Genomic DNA, 24,484 nt, shown 5'->3' with positions numbered 1-24,484 from the left:
CGGAGAGCACTGTTTGTGCAGCGGCACAAGGTCAAGTCGGGAAGTGGAGCCGGAGGAGGAGGAGGAGGAGCAGGGGCGAGGAGGCGGAGGGTTGGGGAGAGGGGCGCAGCCGCGCTCCCTCGCCCGGTGCCAGCCTTTGCGAGTTGCCCCACGGTTTGTTAACTCCTTCGGGGCAAGTGGGCAGGGCGAGGCCAGGCGGGCGCCAAGAGGCATCCCGGGGCCAAGTCCTCGGGGCCGCCGCCGCCGCCCACCCAGCCACCCTGCCACCCCGCCATCCCCATCTCCATCCCCCGGAAATGCAGAGGGCAAAGTGGAGCGCCTGCAGGCACCGGGGCGCAGGAGGAGGAGGGCGGAGAGCCCGGGAGGGACCCTCTCTCTCTCTCTCTGTCCCCCCTCAAGGACCACCCCTCCTTCTCTTCCTCCTAGGGGTCGCCCCCTCCAATTTCAAGTTTTTCCCCCCGCCCGGGCTTTTTTGTGAGTTTTGCATCTGCTTTATAACGGGGGGAGGGAGAGGGGGAGGGCCGCGCCCCCTCCCCCAGACCCGCGCGCCCCTCCCCTCCTTTCCAAATCTCCCCTCCCCTCCGCCCCTGCTAGCACTTTCTCCAAAGCTCACTTCTGGCGCTGCACCACGCCACGCGATTTATTCAATTCGCATTTGTTTTTTATTTTTTTATTTTTTTTTTTAAAGCCAGTCTTTGCAGATTAGGGGGCGAGGGTCTTCTTCTCCGTCGCAGGAGCCCCGGGATGGCGGGGTGCACGGTGCAAAAAAAAAATTAATAGAAAACACCCCCCCAAAAAAAAACGTCGCTCCCTGGGCGAGTGTCGCCTCCGGGCTGTTCTTTGCAAAAGAAACGTCTTTTTGACGCAGGGAGAAATGGCAAATTTTAAGTACGTCATTAATATGGCGCCAAAAGATTTTTTTTTTAAGTATAAGCTTTGCAATTTTTTTATTGGGGGGGGAGGTAAAAGGTATCGGGGGACGCCCGCCCGGACCTGGGGCGCGAAGGGGGCGGGTGTGAGCAGAAAAGTGTGAGCGAGTGAGTGGAGGGGCGGGGTGGACGTGTGAGTGTGCGAAGTGCGAGTGAGCCCGACCTGAAGGGACTTGCTAGAGCAGCAGCAGCAGCAAGCAAGCAAGCAAGCCAGCCCCGGGCCCTGGGGGACGGACAGACTGGGCGAACTGGGGCTGGGGTGGGGGGCGCGCCCCAGAGCCCTGGGGGAGTCCGGACCCCAGGTGGAAGGAAGCGAGGCCGTGCACCCTCACCCCGGGGCCTGCTTGCAATGCTACCTGGACCCACAGCTGGAGCCAAACCACTGGGTGGAGAAGGAGGAGGAGGAGGGCTGGAGTGGGGTGGGGGTTTGGACAAGGTAGAAGGGGGTCGTGCGAAGAGGGGGGTGTCAGGAGTGGCGATCCTAGCGAAGACGGGAAAAAGTGGCGACTCCCCCTCCTCGCTCCTCCCGCCCGCCCCCACCCCACCCCCACCGACACATTTTTTTTTCCCTCTCTCTCTCTCTCTCTAAAGAGATCACAAGGAAGTCTTGGTTTAAAAAGAAACAGAAACACGCACAGGGGGGCTGGCGGAGGGTGCCGGCCGCGGCCATCGCCCTCGGAGGCTTGTTGTTGTTGTTTTTTTTTTTTGGGGGGGGGGCTGGTGGTGGCCAGGAGCGTGCATGGAGTTACTTTGCGCCCGCTCCTAGCGGTACGGGCTCGGGTGGGGGCCGGGGAGGTGGGGACACCGGTGGGGCTCGGACGCCTCCTTCGTGGCGACCCCGGATGGCTAGATGGGTGGATGGATGGATGCATGCATGCATGCTTGCGCGCCCCTCGCCACCTACCTACCCACCCACCCACCCACCCGTCCGCGCCGGCCCCAGCCAGCCAGCCAGCCAGCCAGCCCCAGGAGCTCCAGGCTTTGGGGAGCATCCTTCCTTCCTTCCTTCCTTGCTTCCTTCCCGCGCCGCGTAGCCGAGGGCAGCGCCCCCAGAGAGGGCACCGCGGAGCAAGGTAAGAGCCGGCCTCGGACCCCGGGCCTTGCGCATCTGCCCCGCTGGCGGGCGTTCTGGGGTGTTTTTGCAACAGATCGGCCAGCGCTCCTCTCCTCTCTCTCTCTCTCTCTCTCTTGCTCGCTCGCTCCCTCTCTCTCTCTCTCCCGCTGGCTGCCTGTTCTAGGAAGCCGGCGCGGGTTGGGGGGGAGGATGCACAGCACCGGGGAGAGAGAGAGAGAGAGAGGGAGAGAGAGAGAGATTGCGCATGTTGGGCAGCCGGGTTTGCAAGAGTCCGTCGCGGGGAGGCTGCGAGGGTGCAGGCGCGTGCACCCACAACTTTTGGAGGGGTGAGCCGGGCGACCTTCTTTTTTTTCTTTCTTTCTTTTTTTTTTTTTTATTAATGACTGCGGCAAAGCGCCCTCGGGCCGGCCAAAGGGGGCGCGGGTTGGCGGGCGGGTTGCAAGGTTGGCGGGCTGGCTGGCTGGCTGGCAGGCGGGGGCGCGCCAGGGCTGCTGCAACTTGCCCCGGGGGCTCGGGGGGCTGCGGCGGGGAAAGACCCGGGGAGGGGGGGGACCGTGTGGGGGTTCGCGGGGTGGAGGAGGAGGAAGAGGAGGGTCGGAGGCGGGAGCTCCGAGTCCCGGAGTTGCGTTCGCCGGAGAGAACGCAGCACGTCCGGGGAGCCGAGCCGAGCCGACCCGACTCGGTCGGTGCACATGACCCAACCCCGCGCCGGGCTCACGTGGGTGGGCCCCAGCCGGGCCGCCCGGTTCCCAGCACCACCACCTTCCGGGGGAGGGGGCCCCCCGGTGCTTGCAACCCCGCCGACCGACTCCCTCTCCCGGGCTGCACGCGGGGGCAGCATGCTCCGCAGCCGGGCGCGGAGGTGAGGCCGGAGGTGGCGCTTGCACGCAGGGAAAACAGTTTGGTGCCCGGGCGGGGGGAAGCGGCAGAGACCCTCGGCAGGTGAGTTGCCCTGCGGAGGGCGGGCGCAGGAGCGTCCCGGCTCTGGGTTGGGGGAGTCTTGGGGGGGGGGCTCCCCGTTGCAATCCCCGTTGCAAGGCTGCGCGGGAGTGTGGTCCGGCGGGGGAGCAGAGCCGAGCCCAGCCGGGCCGGGCGAGTGGAAATGTACCGGAGCGGCGGGTGCGCGCCCGCGGGGCGACGGCAGGGGGCGTGGCCCTTGTTTACCTTCTCCCCCAAACTCCGCCGGTTCGCGTCCCGCTTGCAGCTCCTTCCGAGCCGCAGCCCCTCCGCCTCTTCCGCCCTTGCGCCCCGGGGAGTGATCGAGCAAGCGAGCAAGCGAGCAAGCGGGCGGGCGGGCGTTCGGACATCAACCGGGCCCCAGCCACCAGGGAGGCTCACCCCAGATCCGACCCTTACCTTCCCTTCTCTTGGGGGGGGACTGCTGCAGCTCTCGCCCCCCACCGAGCCCCGCTGCAGCAGTCCGTCCCTCCGCCTGCTCCTCCCCGCCCCCGGCCGTGGCATCTTCCTTCCCGGCCTCACCTCCTTCCCTTCCTCTCCTGCTCGCTCTCCTTCCCACCCACTCGCCTGCGCCTGCCGAGCGCCGCCCGCCCGCCCGCCTCCTCCCCGCTGGGTGCAAGCATGCACACTTGGGGGGCTCCCTCCGGCCCCTTCCCGCCTCTCCCTCCCTCCCTCCCTCCCTCCCCGGGCCCAGGGGTGAGAGCGATCGGCTGGGCGGACGGTCGCCAGAGCCAAAGGTCTGCCAGGCTTTTCCTCCAGCTCCCCCTCCAAGGCCCGGGGGGACACCCGGAGGGGGCCCCCATCTTCCGACACCCCAATGCTCCACGACACCCAATGCCCACCTAGTTGTAACCGCCTAGCCCTCTTTTTCTTTGCGCCTGCACCACCATCGGGGCATCTAGTCCAACTCCCTCCCGGCGCTGCCCCGACCCCGACCCGACCCGCACCCCCTCTTGCCCTTCCATCGCCCGGGCCGGAGCCCCCCGCAACCACCTCCGGCTCCTCCTCCCGACTCCCGCGGTCGGTCGGATTCACGCCGGCGCGCCTCCGGCTTGCATGCCCGAGGATTGCCACTAGGGGCGGGCTGGAGGCGCACCGTGTCCCCCCCCACACACACCCCCAAAACCTCCTTCACTACCGCCGTCAGCCCCAGGTGCTTTTTTTTATTCCAGCCTCGTGGTCGAGCTGCTGGGTGGTTAGGGTGGCGTTTAAGTGTGCAGTGTGCGGTTCTTGGCCCTGCTGCTAAAACTTACACACACACACCCCGCACTTTGCAAGTTAACCCAGCCCTTGTCCGTCTGCAAGTTTTGGAGCTGCTGAGTTGGCTGGGGTCTTTGAGTTGGCTGGGGTCTTCCCCAGGCATCATCATTTCACGGCTCAGACCTGTGCCAGCATTGGGATGGGGAAGGGACTAAGCGATAAGCACCTTACTCTGACCTGTTGCCTTATCTTTGTGGGAGCTGGGAGGAGCTCTGAACTCTTAGCTAGGGGACTCTCCTTCTAAGTTTTGAGGTTTGCAAACTCTTGAGTCTTGCAGGGCGACTGGCCCTTTCCTCCCAGTATGGCACATACTCCCTTCCTTCACTGGTAAAATTCCCAGTAGGACATTTGGCAAAAGGGCTGGCTGAGCACAGAAGCTGCCAACCCGGCCTGGCCCTGTTTTGCGGGTATGGGTTCCCAGGGTATACTGCTGTCTTCTCACCTCCCCTAACTTCCTCTCTCACCTCAGGGCCCCCCACCCCCCCACCCCCGGGTGAATGCACCATCTCTCCTGTCCCATCTTCCTCAGGCGGGTTGGGACTTGCAGAGCGATCTAAGAAGCAGAGGAGGAAAATAACAACAGAATAACTGTAAGGGGAAGGAATGACTAATAAAGCCGACCCCGGGCAGAGAGGAGGGCTTTCATGTTTAAGAGATGCTATTTGCTTTTTAGGTCACAGGCTGCAAAAACAGGCTTTGATCCAAAGTGGGCGAATAATTTATTGAGAAAGTTTGCATGGTAGGGGAAAAAAAGGGATGTTTGTTTGATCTGGAACCCTCGGTTGTCCCAAGTGCTGCTGGCTGTTATTTAGTGTGGCCAAGCATTTGGTTCCCCAGCAAATGCCTCACAGAGGGAAGTCCTCGCCCAGGCGGCAGCAGGCCTTGCAGTAAATGTTGATTTGGAAACTGTTTAGCCAAGGGTGTCCCCCAGCACTTTTGGAGATGAAGTGTTTCAGGATAGAGTAGTTTGGACTTGGGATACTGCCCATGTTTCCAGAATGTTTTCCCTCCAGCAAGCTTTTCTTTCTCGCAATAGCCTGGCTGAATGGCCCATGACTCTGGTCCCGGAGGCTGTCAGAAATTTCTCCTTCGCCTGCATTGACAAGTGAGGTACGACCAACCCTTGATCCCCCCCAGTCTCTAGGCACACTGCAATTTCGAGATTAGACCTTTAACTCTGACTTCACATCCTTGAAGTTAGGGGCAAGGTGTTCTGATTAACTAGGATTTTTGGACCTTATACCCAGGACCCAGGCCGAATCTTCACAGTTTATCCGGCAGGTGCCTTATGGAGGTTTTCTGGTTCTTCCTTCAGGTTGTCAAAGGAGAGGCCAGACTAAAGTTTGTAGTGGGGGGTGGGCCGGGAGGAGAGATCCTGTCTTGCCTTGTCCTTTACATAAGACCCTACCAAGGAGCTGGAGAGATAGCTCGGAGGTAAGGTGGTTTGCCTTGCATGTGGAAGGTCAGTGGTTCAAATCCTGGCATCCCATATGGTCCCCCAAGCCTGCCAGGAGCGATTTCTGAGCATAGAACCAGGAGTAACCCCTGAGTGCTGCTGGGTGACCCAAAACCCAAAAAAAAAAAAAAAAAAAGACCCCCACCAGTTGACTCATGGAGTTTTAGGTCTGTACTGTCGAGCCAGGTGACCTGGGGGAAGAGGCATGGTTCTCTCCTCCCTCTGGGTCTGACAGCAGGTGTTTATAAAGGCTAGCTGTGTTTTTACTGGCTCTGCCTCAGTTTCTTCATCTGCATACTGGGTTAATAACGGTTCCTATCATGTGGTTAGAATCTGAACTCCTCGAAGTTTTGTAAGCTGAAGACTGGAAGCCCAGAGCCAGGCATGTGGTAAGCGTTTGATGACTATTGGTTGCTTTGGCTGTTACTATGAATGATCTGGATAGGACCCAAATGCAGGCTGGACCTTTGCTCTCCACCCCTTAGGTTCTCTCCAAGAGATCCAGACTCCACTTCTCTGAAGTAGGGGCTAGAAGGGCCCTGCTGCTGCTGCTCTTGGACAGCCAGTTTGAGAGGAGCAAGCAGCAGGCTGAGCTTTTGCCCTTGCTGAGGTGGAAAGTAGGCTGAGAAGGTGCTGCAGGATGGCAGACAAAGCCCCTTTCTTTGTCCCAGTGTTCCCTTAGTACCTACTCAGAACCAGGGTTTCAGGGAAGGCAATTTGTGTGCAGCCCCATGCCACGGGAGTTTTGGGAGTTGGGTGCCCCTGGGACACTGAGAATTGCAGGTGAGCTGTGAGGGGTGTCAGAGAAGGGTTCAGGTCCCCATGCTGAGGAAAGCAAGTTGGAGGATCATGTGTGTACAAAATTGTTTCTGGGATAACCATTCCCGTCCCAGAGAAGGCATTAAAGTTAATGAGAGATAGGAGAGCGGGGGCTCTGACCCCCAGTTGCGGTGGTGTAAGAGAGTGTGCAGCTCTTGTTTTCTGAGTGTCTGGCCTTCCCGACACAAGGAGGCTCTGAGGACAGGTTTTCCAGCCGAAATATCATTAAATTGTATTAGCATCTTATTACACACAAGCCTTAGTGGTCTGCCTCAGACAGGGAGAGTTTTTGTTTCTCTTTGAAAGATTGTGTCTGGAATGGTAAATTGCCTGCTTGAAAGCCCTTTTCCCCCCTTTTTAAGAAGGAAGACGAAATCCTGCTGTGTGTGGAGGCGGGTAGGGCAGGCCTGGTGGCCCCCAGAGAGGAGAGGCCAGAGGCCAAGTTGGGGTGTTTTAACTGCCCGTGGAGCGGCTGCAGTAGCAAGCCTGAAAGGCCCACTGTTCCGAGGGTCAGCTGGAGGGGCGGTAATGTAGGTCCAGGGTGTTTATTTGAGTTTATTTGCGGAGAGGTCTTTAAAGGGGGCTGGCACTAGGCACCGAGGCCCCCACGAAAACCAGTGGCTAGCTCTGCCAAGAAAACATCTGCCACCAAATTGCTGCCCTGTTACTAAGTTGACATTGATCATTAGCCAGGAGCCCAACCAAATAAAGAGTCCTGGAAAATGTGTGAGGTGAAGAGGGGGAAAGGCGGGCAATGAAAACAGGGTGAAATCTTGGGCCGGGGTGTTGGTTTTTGCAGGCTGCAGGCAGGCCAGCTGGGCTGTGTGGTTCCCACACTTGGGGGGAGGGTGCACTCAGCACACATCTAGTCCCATTAGGTGTCAGGTACAACACTAGGGTGCTAGTGGAGCTCCCACAAAGACCCAGTTACATGTGCTCGTGCTTCTTACTCAACCTGTAAATCGAACCTGCAGAGACTACAGCAAAACCAGGAAGTGGGGGTGGAAGACCAGGGCCCAGGCCTGGAACCAGGACTGTCCCATTGGTTGAGTTGGTGGCAATGGGACCCGGGTCAGCTGGCACTAGTTGAGGAGGTGTTTGGGGCCTTGAAGTTTAAGAGGAGAAAACCTTGAAAGATTTAAAACTGGCATGGCCATTGGATTTATGTTCCTGAAGGGTTATTTTTCACTGCTGTGAAATGGGGGGAGCCATGGAGGAAGAAGGGAGATAGATGCAGAGACCCAGGGCCCAATGAGCTAGTCACAGAGATGAACGGGGAACTTGTTGGGGAGTTCTGGATATGTTTTCAGTGGAGCCCACAGGGCTTGGCATGGATTGATGATTGGAGGTGAAGGATGGACAGAGACTCTGGATCCCCCACTGCCATGAAGGAGAGTTTCCCAGCCGCAGCTCCATGCTGACATTCTTTCCTGGAGTACCTGTGCTAGCTGCAGGGCACTATCCTTCTCCCTAGTCTGTGTGATTTGCTGGCTTGCTCTTCCCAGCACCCATGTAGCTCTGGGAGAATTGAGGGGCCCTTGGAAAGGATAGATCAGAGGTTGAGGTCCAGCCTTCACACCCCCACCTGCATTCATTGTCCTGACTTCTGTTTGGTGAAGGCGGGAGGTCCCCAGAGCTCTCCCCACTTACCTGGGGGGGAGTGCTTCATTAACTGCTGACAGTGGGGGCTCACCTGAGGCAGGAGTACCTCCAGATCAGACATGGTTCAAAGGGAAGAAGCCTCACTCACAAAGCAGGGCTTTCCCTCTGAAGCCTTGTTATTACTCCAATTAAACCACTCCACAGCCGGCTCCCATAATCACACCCTGCCCCGGGAGCACTCGAGACTTTTCATTGAGGCTGAATATGGGGTAGTTGTGGACAGGTCCCTGTTGGTCTCTGGGCAGCCAAAGTCATCATGAGAAGAAGGGCACATGAGTCCCCAAAGCCTGTCACTGGGACCTGCCCCAGCCTGCAGGACACGTCTGCTGGCCTGGGGCCCTCTGTGTGGAACCAGGACCCACGCTCCAGGGGTTTGCTTTGCTGGCTGTTGTCTCCTCTCCCCTACTGATTCTGGCCTGAAGATGTGTTGAGCTTGGCCCTCTCTTGAGTGTTGTGAAAATTCAGATCAGTCGCCAAGTCTGGATGTTGAGATTTTAGGTACAAATCCCAATGTAGTCTCTTTCCCTGTAACTCTCAGCCACTGAGGGGTGCAGGTAGTACTTGAACTCAGCACACCTGAAATCCTGCCTTTGTGCTTTGGAGTGAGATCCCACTGAGAAGGATCACTGGGGAAGAACAGTGGAATTTTGGCCCTAGATGGCCAGGGAAAGGGCCCCAGGGGCTGGAGCTGTATAGATTTAAGCCTCCCTCGCCTGTGATAGGATGGGCAGTCAAGAATAGGCTAGCGCTAGGGTTCTGTCATAGTGACTTCACTGTCACACTTAAACCTTGGAGGACAGTGAGGACGGTAGCCTTTGGGGGTTTGTATTGCACTGTTGCCCATTCAGGCTGAGATTGGGGTCCACTGGCTGCACGTGTTTGTCCACTTAGAGGCAGGGAGACTCCTGGGGGTCTGAATGGGGTGTCCACACATCCTATTATGGCCTGTTGTGCCCATGGTGAGCACCAGTTGTTCTACTAGACCATAGTCTCGGCCCCCTCCTTGCTGCCCCTGGACACCTCCCTCCACCCCAGCAGGCAGCCCTCCTCACTCCTCTGTACTTTCCTGGCTAGTCCTGGGGAGCACTTTGGAGCAAGGAGACAAGCAGCCCCCCAGGACAAGAGCCCTCCTGTCATCCTGGTCCTGCTCTTGGTGGAGGATGGGAGCAAGAAAATTTTTTGACAAGGAGGATCTTCCCAGGCAGCCCAGAAGTCTGGGTAGTCAGTCACATTTTGCCCTCGCAAATAGTGTGCCCTGCCCTTCTCTTGGTAGGAGAGGACCCCCCCCCCCCCCACTCTGGGCTCAGTAAGAGCTGACTTAGGGGCAGCCACAGACCACAAATGGGATTCCAGCCCAGGCCCCAGATCTATTTTTCACTTTCAGGCTCTGCCTTTCAGCAGCTAGAGTGCCAGGGCAGATCCCAAAGGAGAGGGGCACAGGCTCTGCACCTCAGCTGCGCAGGGCTAGAAACAGTGGTGGGTGGAAAGCTCTGCCCACAGCAGATAAGACCCTTAGCATCTCTGTCCCAGTTCAGACAGTCCTGGGCAGGGCCTCCCAGTCACCAAGCTCCCAGAATTACCTGTCAGGGGGGAGGTGACTGACACCAGTGGGAGGAACAACAATCTTAGTACAAGGAAACCCACTCTCCATCCCGGAAATCAGAGCTTCAGTGGAGGGAGGGCAGGCTGCTTGGAACCTCTGTCTGGAGAGGGACATAAAGGCATTGGGCACTGCATCCCAGCCATGGCCAAAGTGTCTTGCAGACCCAGCTTGCAGCCAGCTTGCTTGGGTGGGTGGTGGGTGAGTGTAGGAGGGGGTAATTACAGTTTTTTGCAGGACTGAGGATTTCCCCCAGCTGCCTGTGAGTCTAACAGGGTGTCCTTTTTTGCAGATGGAAGAAAAGAGGCGAAAATACTCCATCAGCAGTGACAACTCTGACACCACTGACAGTAAGACCTTCTATTTGGGGCTCCCCTAGGGCAAGTGTTTGGGTGGCCCCCAACCCCACAGGTCTGGGGTGAAGTGACAGCCTCATGGTCTCAGCATCAGTTAGGCCTAATTTCTCTGCTCCCAGGAGAGTCTTTGCACCAGCGTGTCCTCCAGACCTATCTGTTCTCTGTGCTATGCTGCCCCAGCCCCTCTGAGCCTCCATGTTTTGCTCTTGCTCGAAAAGATCACCTCCCGGGGCCGGGTAGGTGGCGCTGGAGGTAAGGTGTCTGCCTTGCAAGCGCTAGCCAAGGAAGGACCTCGGTTCGATCCCCCGGCGTCCCATATGGTCCACCCAAGCCAGGGGCGATTTCTGAGCACATAGCCAGGAGTAACCCCTGAGCGTCAAACGGGTGTGGCCCAAAAACCAAAAAAAAAAAAAAAAAAAAAAAAAAAAAAAAAAAAAAAAAAAAAAAGAAAAGATCACCTCCCTTCTGGGCTTTGCCTGTGCTGCTCCTCCTGGCTCACCTCCCAAGTCCTTGGCCCTCTTGCCAAGTTTATGTGCTGGAAGAGTTCCTAACATCAGATAGGAAACCTGTCATTCTTCTAAGGACTTCACTGGAATCCTTTCTCAATCTGTGTGGCTGCTTCAGAAGGTTGTCATGCATGCTGAAGGCTATCTACCTAGCTCCCCATTTGATCCACGGTAGCTGCTCAGTAAATGCCAGTTGGAGAAAGTCTGGCCATTGTGGGTCTCAGCATAGAATCTCAGGGGTAGACTGGGCAGGTGGGTGGTTGTTGGTTTTGTTTTTTGTTTTTGCTTTTGGGTCACACCCAGAAGTGCTCAGGGGTTACCCCTGGCTTTGCGCTCAGAAATCTCCTGGCAGGCTCAGGGGACCATATGGGATGCCAGGATTCGAACCACCGTTCATCCTGGGTCAGCTGCATGCAAGGCAAACACCCTACTGCTGTGCTCTCTCTCTCTGGCCCCGTGGGTGGTAGTTGGAAACGGAAGCTCTTGGGAAGAAAATGGGTTGGAAGGAGCATCGTCTAAAGTTTGGTAGAGCTTTTCTCTGGGCTGGGAGATGACTCAGAGGTCTGGATGGAGCAAATGCTTTGTGAGCACAGGCTTTGTCCAGATCCTGGCACCATATAGCCCCCCCCCCCCCCAACACCACTGTTTGTGACAAATAAAACCTTTATAAATAAAAAAAAAAATGTAGGGCGGCCAGAGCAATAACACAGCAGGAAGGGCATTGACCTTGGCATGTGGCTGGCCCCAATTTGATCCCTGGCATCCCATATGGTCCCCCAAGCCTATCAGGAGTAACTCCTGAGCACCCCAGGGTGTGGCCCCAAAACAGATAGAGAAGTAGATGGGGTGGGAAGTGCTTTTCTCTGCTACTTGAAAGCAACTCTCCTTAGATGCCCCAGGCAGCCAGGCCCCCAAAACCTGTAAAGTGAGGCGTTCCATTCTTACCCCAGAGCTGGAGAGGCAAACTCAGAAACTGCAACCTTAAACCTGACTTAGTTCCCACAGGTGGTGAGCAGCTCACATTAGGGGATCCCCAACGAGATACAGAGCTCCAAGATTTCCTGTGACATGCCCCTGCCTGCTGAGAGAAGCATGTAATGAATCTGTCAGATCCATGTAATCCCTATCAGGTCCCATCAGCTCCTGTCAGATCCCTATCAACCCATCAGCGTCCTGTTAGCTTGGCAGATCCCTGTCAACCCCTGTCAGCTCTCTGTCAGATCCCTGTTATCCCCCTGTATCCTTTCTCACCACCTGCAGCTCCCAATTTGGCTGGGGCCTTCTGGCTCCAGGGTGGTGGTTTGGTGTCTAACTTGGTCCACCTTTACCCCACACTCAGCAGGCAAGAGATCACAGCATCTGGCCATCTGTAGCCTGCCTCTCCTTGCCAAGCAAAATACCTTGTCTGCTTCGAAATTTATTGCTGGTGCAGGGGTTCCAGCAGGCCAGGCACCCACATCGAGCTACATGGCTGCATCAGAAGTGGTCAGACTGAAGCATCTCCCTTACCACCAACTCGCTCCATTGTACCTGCCAATGGCTGCTGCTCCTTGGACCTATAACCACATCCCATAGTTGTCAGTATTGGCCTTAGGCCTTACTAGTAAGAGTCATTGTATTCTCACAGGGTGAGGTCCTGAGTTCCATTCCTGGGCCTGCATGCACTCTAAGCACTGCTCTGTGGAGTCCTTAGGGAGTCCAAGCATTGCCAGCAAAGGCCCCAATTTCCAGTGAATGTTTCTGTAAAGTAGTATGTGCCAGGATCCTTGTTAAAGACTCCGCATGTTTGATTATTTAATTCTCAAAACTCTTTGAAGGCAGCTGTCCTGCTTCCTTTTTATTTTCTTTTTGGGAGATGGAGGTGTTGGTAACGCTCAGGAATTTTTCCTGGTAGTGTTCAGGGGACTCTGTGGGATGCTGATGATCAAACCTGGTTCAGCTGCGTACAAGGCAAATGCCCTAACCGCTATGTACTAATCACACCAGCAACTGCCCCATTTTATAGAAGAACTGTGCACTGAGGCTGAGAAATTTGGTCATTTGCCTAGAGAGACAAGCTAGTACATGGCAAGTGCAGTCAGGCTCGCTCAGGCTCAAATCTACTGAGAGCAGCAGCCACTGTTCTGTCCTGCTCTGGACACCCACGGGGCAGCATGGCAGGGGTCCAAACCTGGTGGAGCTTGGCCCCACAGGCTTATTCTAGATCTCCTGCAAAGAAGCAGAGACCAGGGAAGAATGGAACTTGTCCCAGACACACAGTTCATACTGAGCCCCAGTCACTGCCCCTCCCCACTTTGCCACGACATTTGTTCCTGGGAGGGAGGGAGATCATGTAGTAAGTACTACTATGGATTGAACCCAGGGCCTCAAATGCTAGGTGAACTTTTCCTACTGAGTCACATCCCCAGACACTATTTATTTTGTGTGTGTATGTTTAATTTTGCTTTGATGTTTGATTGGGTGGGTGTGGGGTTTATACCAATCAGTGCTCAGGGATTACTCCAGTCTCTGCTCAGGGATCCCTTTTGGTGCTTGAGGGACCATATGTGGTGCTAAGTATCTAACACAGGTTGACCGTGAGGTAGGCAAGCTCCTCACTCGCTCTCTTGGCCCTGTTTCATGCCCTTTATTTGTTTTTGGTTTTTGGGTCACACCCAGCAGCACTCAGGGGTTATTTCTGGCTCTGCACAGAGAAGTTGCTCCTGGCAGGCACAGGGGGTGGGGTTGGGGGGTGGGACAGACCATATAGGATGCTGGGATTCGAACTACCATATGTTTGATCAGCTGCGTGCAAGGTAAATGCCCTACCATTGTACTATCTCTTCAGCCCCCAATTAATTTTTTTAAATTGAAACACCATGGTTAAAAGGTTGTTTTTATTAGTTTTTATTTTCTCACAGATAAAGTTGTTCATGATTGAGTTACAGTCATACAGTTACAACATCTTCACCAATGCTTGTTTCTCATTTCCCATCACTAGTGTAAACAGTTTCCCCTCTCACCCTCCTTGATACCCTTTTCCCTTCTAGCTACCCTCTCCCCTGCCAACTTCTAGGATAGATATTTTACTTCACTTTCCGCTTTTTTTTTTTTCCCTTTGGTTTTGGGCCATGCCCAGCAGTGCTCAGGGGTCTCCTGGCTCTGTGTTCAGAAATCGCTCCTAGCAGGCTCGGGGAACCATATGGGATGCCAGGAATCAAACCCAGGTCAGTCCCGGGTCTGCTGAGTGCAAGGCAAATGCCATACCACTGTGCTATCACTCTGGCCCCACCTTATTAGATTTTATTTATTTATTTATTTATTTATTTATTTATTTATTTATTTATTTATTTATTTATTTATTTTGGCCATACCCAGTGACGCTCAGGGGTTTACTCCTGGCTATGCACTCAGAAATAGCTCCTGGCTTGGGGGACCATATGGGATGCTAGGGGATTGAACTGCGGTTCGTCCTAGGCTAGTGCACGCAAGGCAGATGCCTTATGGCTTGCACCACCGATCCAGCCCCATTAGGTTTTATTTTTGTTTGTTTTGGGGCCACATCCGGTAGTGCTCCAGGGTTACTCCTGGCTCTGTGCTCAGAAATTGCTCCTGCAGGCTCGGGGGACCATATGGGATGACAGGGATTGAATCAGGGTCAGTCCCGGGTTGGCTGTATGTAAGGCAAATGTCCTACTCACTGTGCTATTGCTCCAGCCCAAGATACCTTATTGTGACTTTTGGCCATCTGTATTTCTTCTTTGAGGAAATGTCTGTTCATTTCTTCTCTCATTTTTGATGGGGTTAGATTTCTTTTTCATGTTAAATTATGACAGTACCTTATATATCTTAGATATTAACCCTTTATCAGATGGGTATTAGGTGAATCGTTTCTCTACAAAGGATAGCCTTTGTATCCTAGTCACTGTTTGCTTTAAAATAGAGAAACTTCTCAGTTTAGTGTAGTCCCATCTGTTTATCTCTGCTTCCACTTGCTTGGACAGTGGTCAACACTGCTTGTTAAAGAGGCTTTCCTTGTTCTGCTTTATGTTTCTTGCCCCTTTATCAAAGAGTAATTGGTTGTATACCTGGGGCTCAGTGTCAGAATACTCAGGTTATTCCATGGATCTGAGGTTCTGTCTTTATTCCAAACCATGCTGTTTTAATGACTGTTGCTTTATAGTACTATTTAAAGTCAAGGAAAGTGATACCTCCCATCTTCTTTTTCCCAGGGATTGCTTTAACTATTTGTGGGTGTTTATTACTCTAAATGAATTTTAGGAGTGTTTGATTCACTTCTTTGAAAAAATGCCATGAGTATTCTTAGAGGAATTGTCATGCCCTTTATTTCTTGAGCCACTTATAGCTGGCAGAGGGATGGTAGAGATGCCCCAGAGTGTCATGGAGCTTGCCTTTCAGGCTTCCTACCCCAGACTGCAGAGGGCTATTCCTGGCCTCCCAGTAATGCTCACGGGCTGCCCTCTCTTGACAGGTCACACCACATCTGCATCAAGATGCTCCAAACTGCCCAGCAGCACCAAGGCGGGTTGGCCTCGGCAGAACGAGAAGAAGCCCTCAGAGGTGGGTGGAGGTGCCCCAGGGACTGGTGTGGGGGTGAGAAGGGTCCTGCTGCTGGTGTTTGTTTCCTGGCAGAGGGCACTTGGAGACCAGGTGAGGCCTATGTGACTATGGCTTGCAGAAGAGGAGTGAGGCGTGATGGGGTCTGCTTTGAGAAGCAAGTGAAGGCCAAGGGAGAGAAAATTCAGTGTTCATTGGCCAGGAGTGGAGTTGTGGATCATTGGGGTTCAGTAGGGTTGGGGTCACGTATGGAGGCCAAGCTAAGAAGATCAGAATTTGCAGATCTAAGGTGAAGGATGGGACCTCAACAGGCTTGTGCATGGAAACTTCAGTTCTTCTTTATTTGTTAATTTTGTTTTTGCTTTGAGGCAAAATTCAGCAATATTCAGAGTAACTTTTGGCTCTGCACTCACTTCTGGTGGTACTTGGGGGACCCTATGGGATGCTGGGGATTGGGGATCGAACCTGGTTTGGCCATGGGGAAGACAAATAACTCTCCCTGCTGTGCTATCTCTTCATCTTCCTTGTGGAGTGGTACACTGGGCATCCTTAGCTATGCAGGAAGCTCAGGGTTGTGGGTGGACAAGTGGATGTGGGGATTGTGCTTCTTCAGGCTCCAGGAATTGAAACTGAAACAAGGGTCTCATCATCCCCTCTTGGTCTTCAGTGCACAGCCTGAAGAGGCTGCAAGGACAGGAGATGGAGGGTCATCCAGATTCAGCGTGTACAGACTGTCCAGTCAACAGGCATAGTGCTGGACACTCTCCTTGTCCATTTATTACTGTTTTGTTATCATTTTAAATTGGGAGGGACACATGGACCAGTGCTCAGAGGATTATGGAGTGCCAGAGATCAAACCCAGGCCTCAAATCCAGGCCTGCCACATGCAAAGCATTCAAGCTATATCTGTCAGACCCCAATACTTTTACTCTTTACATCCTTAAAATGAATCCAGAACCCACAGACCTACTGTTAGTAGGTACAGAAGACCCCAGACCTGAAATGCCAGGGTAGACATCTGAGCTTCTGGCATGAGTTGGGGGAGGGCATCTGTGGGGAGCTTGGGCTCTTTTTCCCCCTACCTTCCCACTTTATGCTGCTATCATTAGCCAGCTCAGTTGGGGGGGGGGAGGTTCTTCTACTGAGCCTTGAGTCAGATAAAGGGCTCCTGGCCTCCAGGGAATAGGCCCACCCCTGGACTCTGGGAACCTTTGATGCCTCCTGCCCCTCCCCCCCAAATGCCTCCTCCCAAATCTCAGGGGGTGGGTGAAGATGGGGGGGAGAGAGAAAAGCTCCCAGAATGCCTCTGGCTGGAACAAAACAGAGGAGGGGGAAAGGGAGCCTTGGGGCCCTCTGAGGCTGCCCTGCCCTTGGGTGTGTGGGTTGAGCACCATTGCCCTGGGGAGAGGAGAGACCCAAGACCACCCCCAGCCCTCCTCTCACCTTCCCACACATCCTACCATGTTCCCCTCCCTCATTGCTCAGATCTCTTAGCCAGACTTCATCCATCCTGAAGTTCCTCCCCAGTCCTGGGTGGAAGCATTGTCATGATTGTGGAGGTGGAACCCGCCTAGGAGAATTCCTGGATACTGCTTTTGGGTGGGAGTTCTGGGAAGCTCTGTGGGTGGGAGGGAGTCTGGGCAGAGATCCCGGCCTGGCAGCCTTGGGGGTGGAGGGGGGCAGGACCTGCAGTGAGAGGAAGCAGGTGTGAGCTAGGCTAAGGGCAAGGTGATTTGCATGGGGCAGAAAATTCCCCTGCTTCTTGCGTTTTCCAGCTTGCAACCTTTGAGCCTTTCCTCACCTAAAAATAGAGCCAAGCACCATACAGGTGGCAGTGGTGGTGGCAACAACCAGGCTCTGCTGGGACTGACCAGACTGAGCTCCATCTCAGGGGACTGGCTTGGGAGTGTGAGGCCTGTTGGGGACACACCTGCCCCCTCCAGGCCCAGGCCCCCAGAGAGTCCAGTGAGGCCAAAAACCAGCTTTCTTCCCGCTGCAGCTGTGGGCCAGACTTTCCTTGTGTCCTAAATGAGGAGGCTGTTCCAAGCTCTCACTAGGCAGAGAGGAAGCTATGACTGTTGGCTTCCAAATGATCTGGCTCATGAGAAAGCCCAGCAGAGGGTGAGGATTTGGAAACAGTCACTGATCATGGCCCTTGATGTTCCATCTGAGAGCAGGAACAGGAGTGGGGACAGGGTAGAAGGCTTTTAGGATCTCAGGGATCTGGAGTCCCCTTCTGTCTGTCTGGGGGGGTTCTTTAAGGCTGGTGCATGTGTACTCCCAGCCTGGTCCAGTTTCAGGGGATGTGTTTGCCCATGGAGCAAGGACCAAGAGCCTCTCTGATGGCTTACAAAAACCCTGACTTGCTTTCCTTTTTCTCAACATATGTGTTGGTGGGGAGGGGTGGCTCCAGGAGCCCGGAGTACTTAGCCTAGCACCAGTACTGGCTCCCAGTGACTCCAAAAGCTTTGGCAAGGGCTGGGGCTGGGCTTGATTGAGAACAGGTGCTGACCCTGGTTATCCTACCAGGAACTGTCCTTTTCCAGAGCCACATGGGGAGGAGGATATATATCAGGGGGTGTCTCCTACCACCTGGCCCTGTGAAGTGACCCACAGGATGAGGGAAAATTTGCTACAACTAGAAGTCAGGACCCTGGACAGAGCTGAAGCCTTAAGGCCCACTTCCTTCCCTTCTGGCCTGTACCCCCTGAGCCAGGGAGTGAGAGGTGCCCAGGCCCAGACCCTGGATTAGGGTGGAGAGCTGGTTGTCTGGATTCCTTTTGCCCTGCCTGCTTGCAGCAGGGGAGTGATTGGCTTGGCTAGAGAGGGCTTCTAGTTGGTTTTCCTATATCACTAAAAGACATCAGGCCTTGAGAATCTAATGGAGGTCAAAAACCTGGAGATTTATCTTTGAAAGCCCATCAAACCTCCCATCTTCCTCACCCTAAGAATTGTGACTTAAACTATCTCCAAGGACTAGAGAGAGAGAGAGTACAGCAAGTAGGGTGCTTGCCGACCCAGGTTCAATTCCTGGCACTACATATGGTCCCCTGAGCATCACCAGGAGTGGTTCTTAAAATTGCAGAGCCAGGGGCTGGTGACCTAGCCCAGTGGCTCGGCACTTGACTAGCAAGCTGCCTCTGCACCAATCAGGTTCTAGGTCCAGCATCCCATGTAAAAGTGCGTTAAAGTGCAGAGCCAGGAGTAGTCCTTGAGCATTGTTGGATGTAACCAGAAAACAAACCAACCAACAAGCCAAAAAAAAAAAACCTATTTTTAAAGGGGCCACAGAAACCTATACTTGGTTGTTATAACCTTTTTCTTTTTTCCTTTGCTTTTGGGTCACATCTGGCAATGCTTAGAGTTATTGTTAATTGCTACTGATGATGCTTGGGGGACCCTGTGGTGTTGAAGATTGAACCCCTACATTAGCCTATTGTGCATTTGTATATGTGTGCATGCACTGTCTTTCCTGCCTCTTTCCTCTCCATCTTCTTTCTATCCCCTCTCTCTCCCCAAAGTAAAATTGCCATCCCACCCACGCAAGGGTTAAGAATTCCTGGTTAAAACTCAGTCCTGACTTTTCCTGCCTAGTCCAGTCACCTAAGCAAAGCCAAGACCTGGGGTAAGAGGCAGTGACACTGCCAGGCACTGAAGGCACAGACTCTATGCCTGGCAGAGTTAAAAGGTTGACACTGGGGGGCTGGAGATATAGCATGGAGGTAAGGCATTTGCCTTTCATGCAGAAGGACGGTGGTTCGAATCCCGGCATCCCATATGGTCCTCCAGGCCTGCCAGGGGCGATTTCTGAGCATAGAGCCAGGAGTAACCCCTGAGCGCTGCCGAGTGTGACCCAAAAACCAAAAAAAAAAAAAAAAAGATAGATTGACACTGGGACTTCCTGGGGGTTGATGCAGATAGAGAGAAAGGTCACAGGGTAGGATTGCCCACGAGGCCAGCCTGCTCTCAGGAAATCAGAGTCCCCCAAAGACAAGTGGATATGGGGCAGAGAACATGGTTGTCCAGGATAAGAGCCACTGGTACTGATGAAAGTGGACAAGCGCCTACTCAAAGAGTCCTTCCAGGTTGGGTATGGGAAAGTGGCCAGGTCCCCAGAGAGCGTGGCTTCTGATGATGACAGAAAGTGGGTGCTGTGCAGCCAGGTGTCTGTTAGGACAGCTCTGCCACCAGCATGGCAAGTGATCCTTCTCTCTGAGCCCTGCCCTGGGCTTTCTGCTCCTTAGCTTTGACTACCCCTCACCGAGGCCTGTGGTTCCTGGGACAGGGAGGTCCCCAGATGAGAGTGGACACAAATTTGGCCTCCAGGGCATTGGAACCCTGGCTGGCCCCACGTGGATGGGCAGAAGGGAGGTGGCTAGGAATAGGGCTCCCACTGGGATCAGGGGTAGGGACCTCTCAACCAATGCCAGCCTGGCCCCCATGGCCATGTCCTGAGAGACTGGGGATACTGTTGGCAGTCTCAGTGAAAACCCCATTCCTAGTATTGCCCCAGAAAGTTTCGGTATAGCGTGTGCCCCACTTTTTCCGCTTGCAAAGACACTGAGTAAAGCTTCCATGGAGCAACTTGGCCATTTGTGGCAGAGACTTAGTATGGGGTAAGGTTTATTTGCCTTTCACACAGCCACCCTGAACTCGTCATATGGTTTCCTAGAACTGCCAGGGGTTGCTCTCCAGCACAGAGCCAGATGAGCCCTTGGACATTGCCAGGTTTGGCCCAGAATGCCCCTCCTTTTAGTAAATAAAATAAGTAAAAGAAACTGGGCCCTTCTACCCCCGCAGAGGAGTTAAGGTTGCTGCATGTGCTGGCAGCGGGAGAACCTGAGATATAATCCCATGTTAGGGAGAGTCCTTTTATTTTCTATTTATTTAATTTGGGGGTTACACCCAGTGATGCTCAGGGGTTACTCCTGAAAATGCACTCTCCTGGTGGTGTTTGGGGGACCATTTTTTTTTTGGTTTTGGGGGCTACACCCATTTGATGCTCAGGGGTTACTCCTGGCTAAGTGCTCAGAAATTGCCCCTGGCTTGGGGGGACCATACGGGACACTGGGGGATCGAACCATGGTCTTTCCTTGGCTAGCGCTTGCAAGGCAGACACCTTACCTCTAGCACCACCTCACCGGCCCATTGGGGGACCATATTAAATGGATCAGACCTATGTCGATCCGTGTAAGGCAAGCTCCCAATCTATTGTACTCTCTCTAGCCCCTGAAAGATTGTATTTTATTTGAAGAGAATGATAGTATATGTTGTAGGGACTATACAAAGTATTCACAGACTTGGGTAGTAAAACCCAAGAAGCCAAAACTAGGGTCTGTGTACCCAGTGCAAGTTCTAGCCTGGATTCAGCCCCTTGTGCTACAGAAGGGTGGGAATGGTAAATCCATTCTCAGTTTTGTGCCCTGGCCTCCCTCCGTGCAAGAAGTTACTTCTAGTAGTTGAAAAGGCATTTGGCCACTGGGACATGACTGCAAAAGAAATGTGTGTAATAAATCCTAAATCCTCCTTAAGAGTAGGAAGTGCCGTTATCCTTGTGAAAGTGAGAGAAAGTGATGCAGAGTAGAAACAGACTTGAGGCGTGTCTCAGCAGCTGAGCCTGGTGGAAGCTTAAAGAGACCAGGCAGGGGCTCTTCTCAAAGTCCTTCTCTAATGTTCCAGGCTGAAGTTTAAGTGTCTTTAAGTTTAGTCTTAGCCAAGAAGCTTTCATTTTCTCCCTTGGGAGAGAATGTTTGGGCTTTTGACTGGTATTGCAGGGCTTAAAGGTAATCATGGGGTTGGGGGTAAAGATAGTGCAAGGCCTTGTTTATCTGTCTAGTTAGATCCCTGAGCACAGAGCCAAGAGTCAGTCCTGACATTAATGGTTGTGAGCCAACACCCAAAAAACAAAAATTTGTGTAGATCTATGTACAGGAATTGCTGACTTTGTTCTTTTTCTTTTTCTTTTTTTTGATTTTGGGTCACACCCGCCAGCGCTCAGGGGTTACTCCTGGCTCTATGCTCAGAAACGGCTCCTGGCAGGCTCAGGGGACATATGGGATGCTGGGATTCGAACCAACGACCTTCTGCATGAAAGGCAAATGCCTTTTTTTTTTTTTTTTTTTTTTAAGTCTTTGGGCCATACCAAATACCAGCCGTGCACAGTGCTGAGTCCTAATTCTGGGCTCAGGAATTGCTGGTGAGCTCAGAGTACCATATAGGGTGCCAGGGATAGAACCTGGGTTGAGCTCTCTCAAAGCAAGTGCCAGACCCGCTGTATTTTGCTCTCACCTGGGCCCTAACCTCTTAAGTCTCAATCTTTACATATGTAAAGGGAGAGGAGGTGTGAATGGGAATTTGCTGAGATTTTCTTTACATATAACATATTATGCAAAATTAGTATGCCAGAATAGGACAATTGTTTTTTTTTACAAGATGAGGTACTCAGAGAAAAATTTTGTGATTTAAAATTGGGACTCTGGGCTAGAGCAATAGCACAGTGGGTAGGGTGTTTACCTTGCACACAGCCAACCTGGGCCCGACCTAAATTCGATCTCCAGCATCCCATATGGTCCCCCAGCCTGTCAGGAGCGATTTCTGAACACAGTGCCAGGAGTAACCCCTGAGTGCCACCAGCATAGCTCAAAAACCAAATAAATAAATAAATAAATAAATAAAATTGGGACTCTGATAGTGATTTTGTTTGATTCTTTTAAAACAAACCCTTAGGCATCTTTTGAGGAACTAACTTTGCTGGGACCGCTAATGAGGACAGGGTGAGGTGTCCACACTAGAGCCATTTTCAGAAGCTTTGGGGCAGTGCCCATGATGAGTTCTCAGGGTTCGTTTGGGCTAGACCCACCCCTTCCCAATTCTCTGCGGGCAGGGTAGGAAGTTTGAAGAATGGGATTTCATTGCCTATAAGCCCTAAGATTCATTCACTCACTTGTCCCTTCCATTAGGATTTCTTTTTTTTGTTTTGTTTTGTTTTGTTTTTTTGTTTTTTGGGCCACACCCTGTGACGCTCAGGAGTTACTCCTGGCTATGCGCTCAGAAGTTGCTCCTGGCTTCTTGGGGGACCATATGGGACGCCGGGGGATCGAACCGCGGTCCGTCCTAGGCTAGCGCAGGCAAGGCAGGCACCTTACCTCCAGCGCCACCGCCCGGCCCTCCATTAGGATTTCTTGAAGCTGTTTGCCTGACCCTGATCCCCTGAACCCTAAGCAGGCCCCCATCGCCTTTTCCTCACTCAGCTCAGCTTGGCTCTTTAAGGAGATGGACAGTAAACAAATAATTACAGAAAGCATCACATTTTGTAATTGTGCTAAGTGCTGGAGCTTACCCCAACTTCCTCTTGGTGTCTAAAATAAACAGCGATGATACAAGAATTTACCCTTGAGAAAGGGAAGCGGAGACCAAAGTCCCTGGGTGAAACACTGAAATCATCCCCCCAATCTGGTGTTCAGATAAACGAATTCTTAGCATAGTGTGCTGACGTGGCCTGTTGTCCTTGTCTTTATTTGCCTCCAGAGATTGCATCAGACTCTACAGATACTTTCTGGCAGAGCCTGTTTATAGTTCTTAGGGAAGTAGATGAAGAAAACTAGAGTTGGGGGAGTGAGAGAATGAAAGAGAGAGAGAGAGACAGAGAGGGAGACAGAGAAGAGAAGACAGAGAGACAGAGATAGAAGAGAAGAGACATTAGTCGAGTGCTAAGCCACATCCCTTCCCCAAGGATGATCTTGATTCTTGGAGAAAAAAATCAGAAAGTATCTGACATGATAGCTTCAGTGGTAGAGCACGTGCTTGTGTGAGGCCCCAAGTTCCATTCCTGGCATCAAAGCTCCAAGCCCTTAGCAGGTTTCACTGCTGCACCTGGACAGCGCAGGGTCCCGTGTTATACCTGGATCAGTACTCGGGGCCTTGAGTGTGCAAGGCTTGCCCCAGCTGTTCGAGCTATTTCCCTGATCCCTAGGTAACAGCAGACTTCCAAAAACCCATGTGTCTATTTGTGTCCAAAAAGAGAAAAATAATAAACTCAACTTCTTTTTTTTTTTCTTTTTTGGTTTTTGGGCCACACCCAGTGGTGCTCAGGGGTTACTCCTGGCTGTCTGATCAGAAATAGCTCCTGGCAAGCACGGGGGACCATATGGGACACCGGAATTCGAACCAACCACCTTTGGTCCTGGATCGGCTGCTTGCAAGGCAAACACCGCTGTGCTGTGCTATCTCTCCGGGCCCATAAACTCAACTTCTTGGAAAATGGTTTGTGTTAAGGGGCTGGAGAGATAGCATAGTGGTAGGGTGTTTGCCTTACATGTGGAACAGAACCCAGAACAGACGGTGGTTCGAATCCTGGCATCCCATGTGGTCCCTTATGCCTGCCAGGAGCGATTTCTGAGCACAGAGCCAGGAGTAACCCCTGAGCACTGCCAAATGGGACCCAAAAACCAAAAAGAAAAGAAAAAGAAAATGGCTTGTTTTAGGGGCTAGAGAGGTATGCAGTACATGCCTTGCATGTGGTTGACCTGAGTTTAATTCCCAGTACCTCATGGTCTCCAAAGCCTACCAGGAGTGATCCCTGAATTTAAAGCCCTGCAGGCTGTAACCTCCTCCCCCCACCAAAAAAAGAAAAAAAGGCATGTTTCCTTCCAGTCTCCATGCCACATCAGGCCTCCAGTTCATCAAGTGTCCAATTTATTCTGTTTTTTATTTCCATAATTAATTCAGAGACATTATAAGAGAGTAATTGGGCCTCTTTTTCACACCTAACTTCTGGCAATTCTAAGACAGGGGATGTTTGGCTTTGTGATGGGACTGCCGAGTTTGTGGACTAAGGCTCCTTGGATGGGAGAGTGCCCAGCTGTAGCCTTGGACAGCAACCCAGAAAGGTGGTGGCTGATCCAAGCAAGGCTTGGAGCCACTCTGCCTTGGTTAGCGCCTGGCATTGTCAAGTTTTGGGTGCACTGTGGGCTTAGTCCTCTGGCCAAATCTTACTGAGCTCACTCATAAGGAAAACATGGCAGGAAGCCAGCAGCTTCCAATACCAGGACTGTGGGCATTCAGAGGAAGCCCAGAGCTCAGCCTGGCATTGAGGAAGGCTGCCCAGAGCAGCTGTGTGCTGGCCTGACACTTTAAAGCCAGCCTGCTTTGGCAAAGGAGAAAACAAGCTCCCCCCACACCCCAATGTGCCAAAGCAAAAGTTCCCGAGATACTGCAGTACATCCCTGAAGGCAGTGAGAAACTGGTGAAAAGCTTCAGGGGGCTGGGAACTTGCAAGACCAATATCTGATTTGCTTATCCCAACTGT

General features: G+C 53.0%; 1 protein-coding gene across 6 annotated transcripts in view; it reads left to right on the top strand.

Moving 5' to 3' along the window:
* Positions 1–1,907: 1,907 nt before the first annotated feature.
* Positions 1,908–24,484, top strand: part of JADE2 (jade family PHD finger 2) — a 53,078-nt gene continuing 30,501 nt past the window's right edge. Inside the window, exons 1-4 of one of the 6 annotated variants that reach the window (XM_049786725.1) lie at positions 2,784–2,946; positions 5,258–5,331; positions 10,051–10,108; positions 15,092–15,180. In XM_049786725.1, the coding sequence (XP_049642682.1) occupies positions 10,051–10,108; positions 15,092–15,180 (147 nt within the window). In that variant the 5' untranslated portion in view covers positions 2,784–2,946; positions 5,258–5,331. Of the gene's footprint in view, positions 2,331–2,783; positions 2,947–4,327; positions 5,332–8,210; positions 8,657–10,050; positions 10,109–15,091; positions 15,181–24,484 lie in introns of those variants that run through there. The other 5 variants (XM_049786724.1, XM_049786727.1, XM_049786726.1 and 2 more) reach the window with 5 other exon arrangements.

The sequence above is a fragment of the Suncus etruscus genome, chromosome 14, assembly GCF_024139225.1.
Source record: "Suncus etruscus isolate mSunEtr1 chromosome 14, mSunEtr1.pri.cur, whole genome shotgun sequence".
Lineage (NCBI taxonomy): Eukaryota > Metazoa > Chordata > Mammalia > Eulipotyphla > Soricidae > Suncus > Suncus etruscus.
The sequence above is the reverse complement of the archived record's forward strand: the minus strand, read 5'-3'. Positions and strand labels throughout refer to the sequence as shown.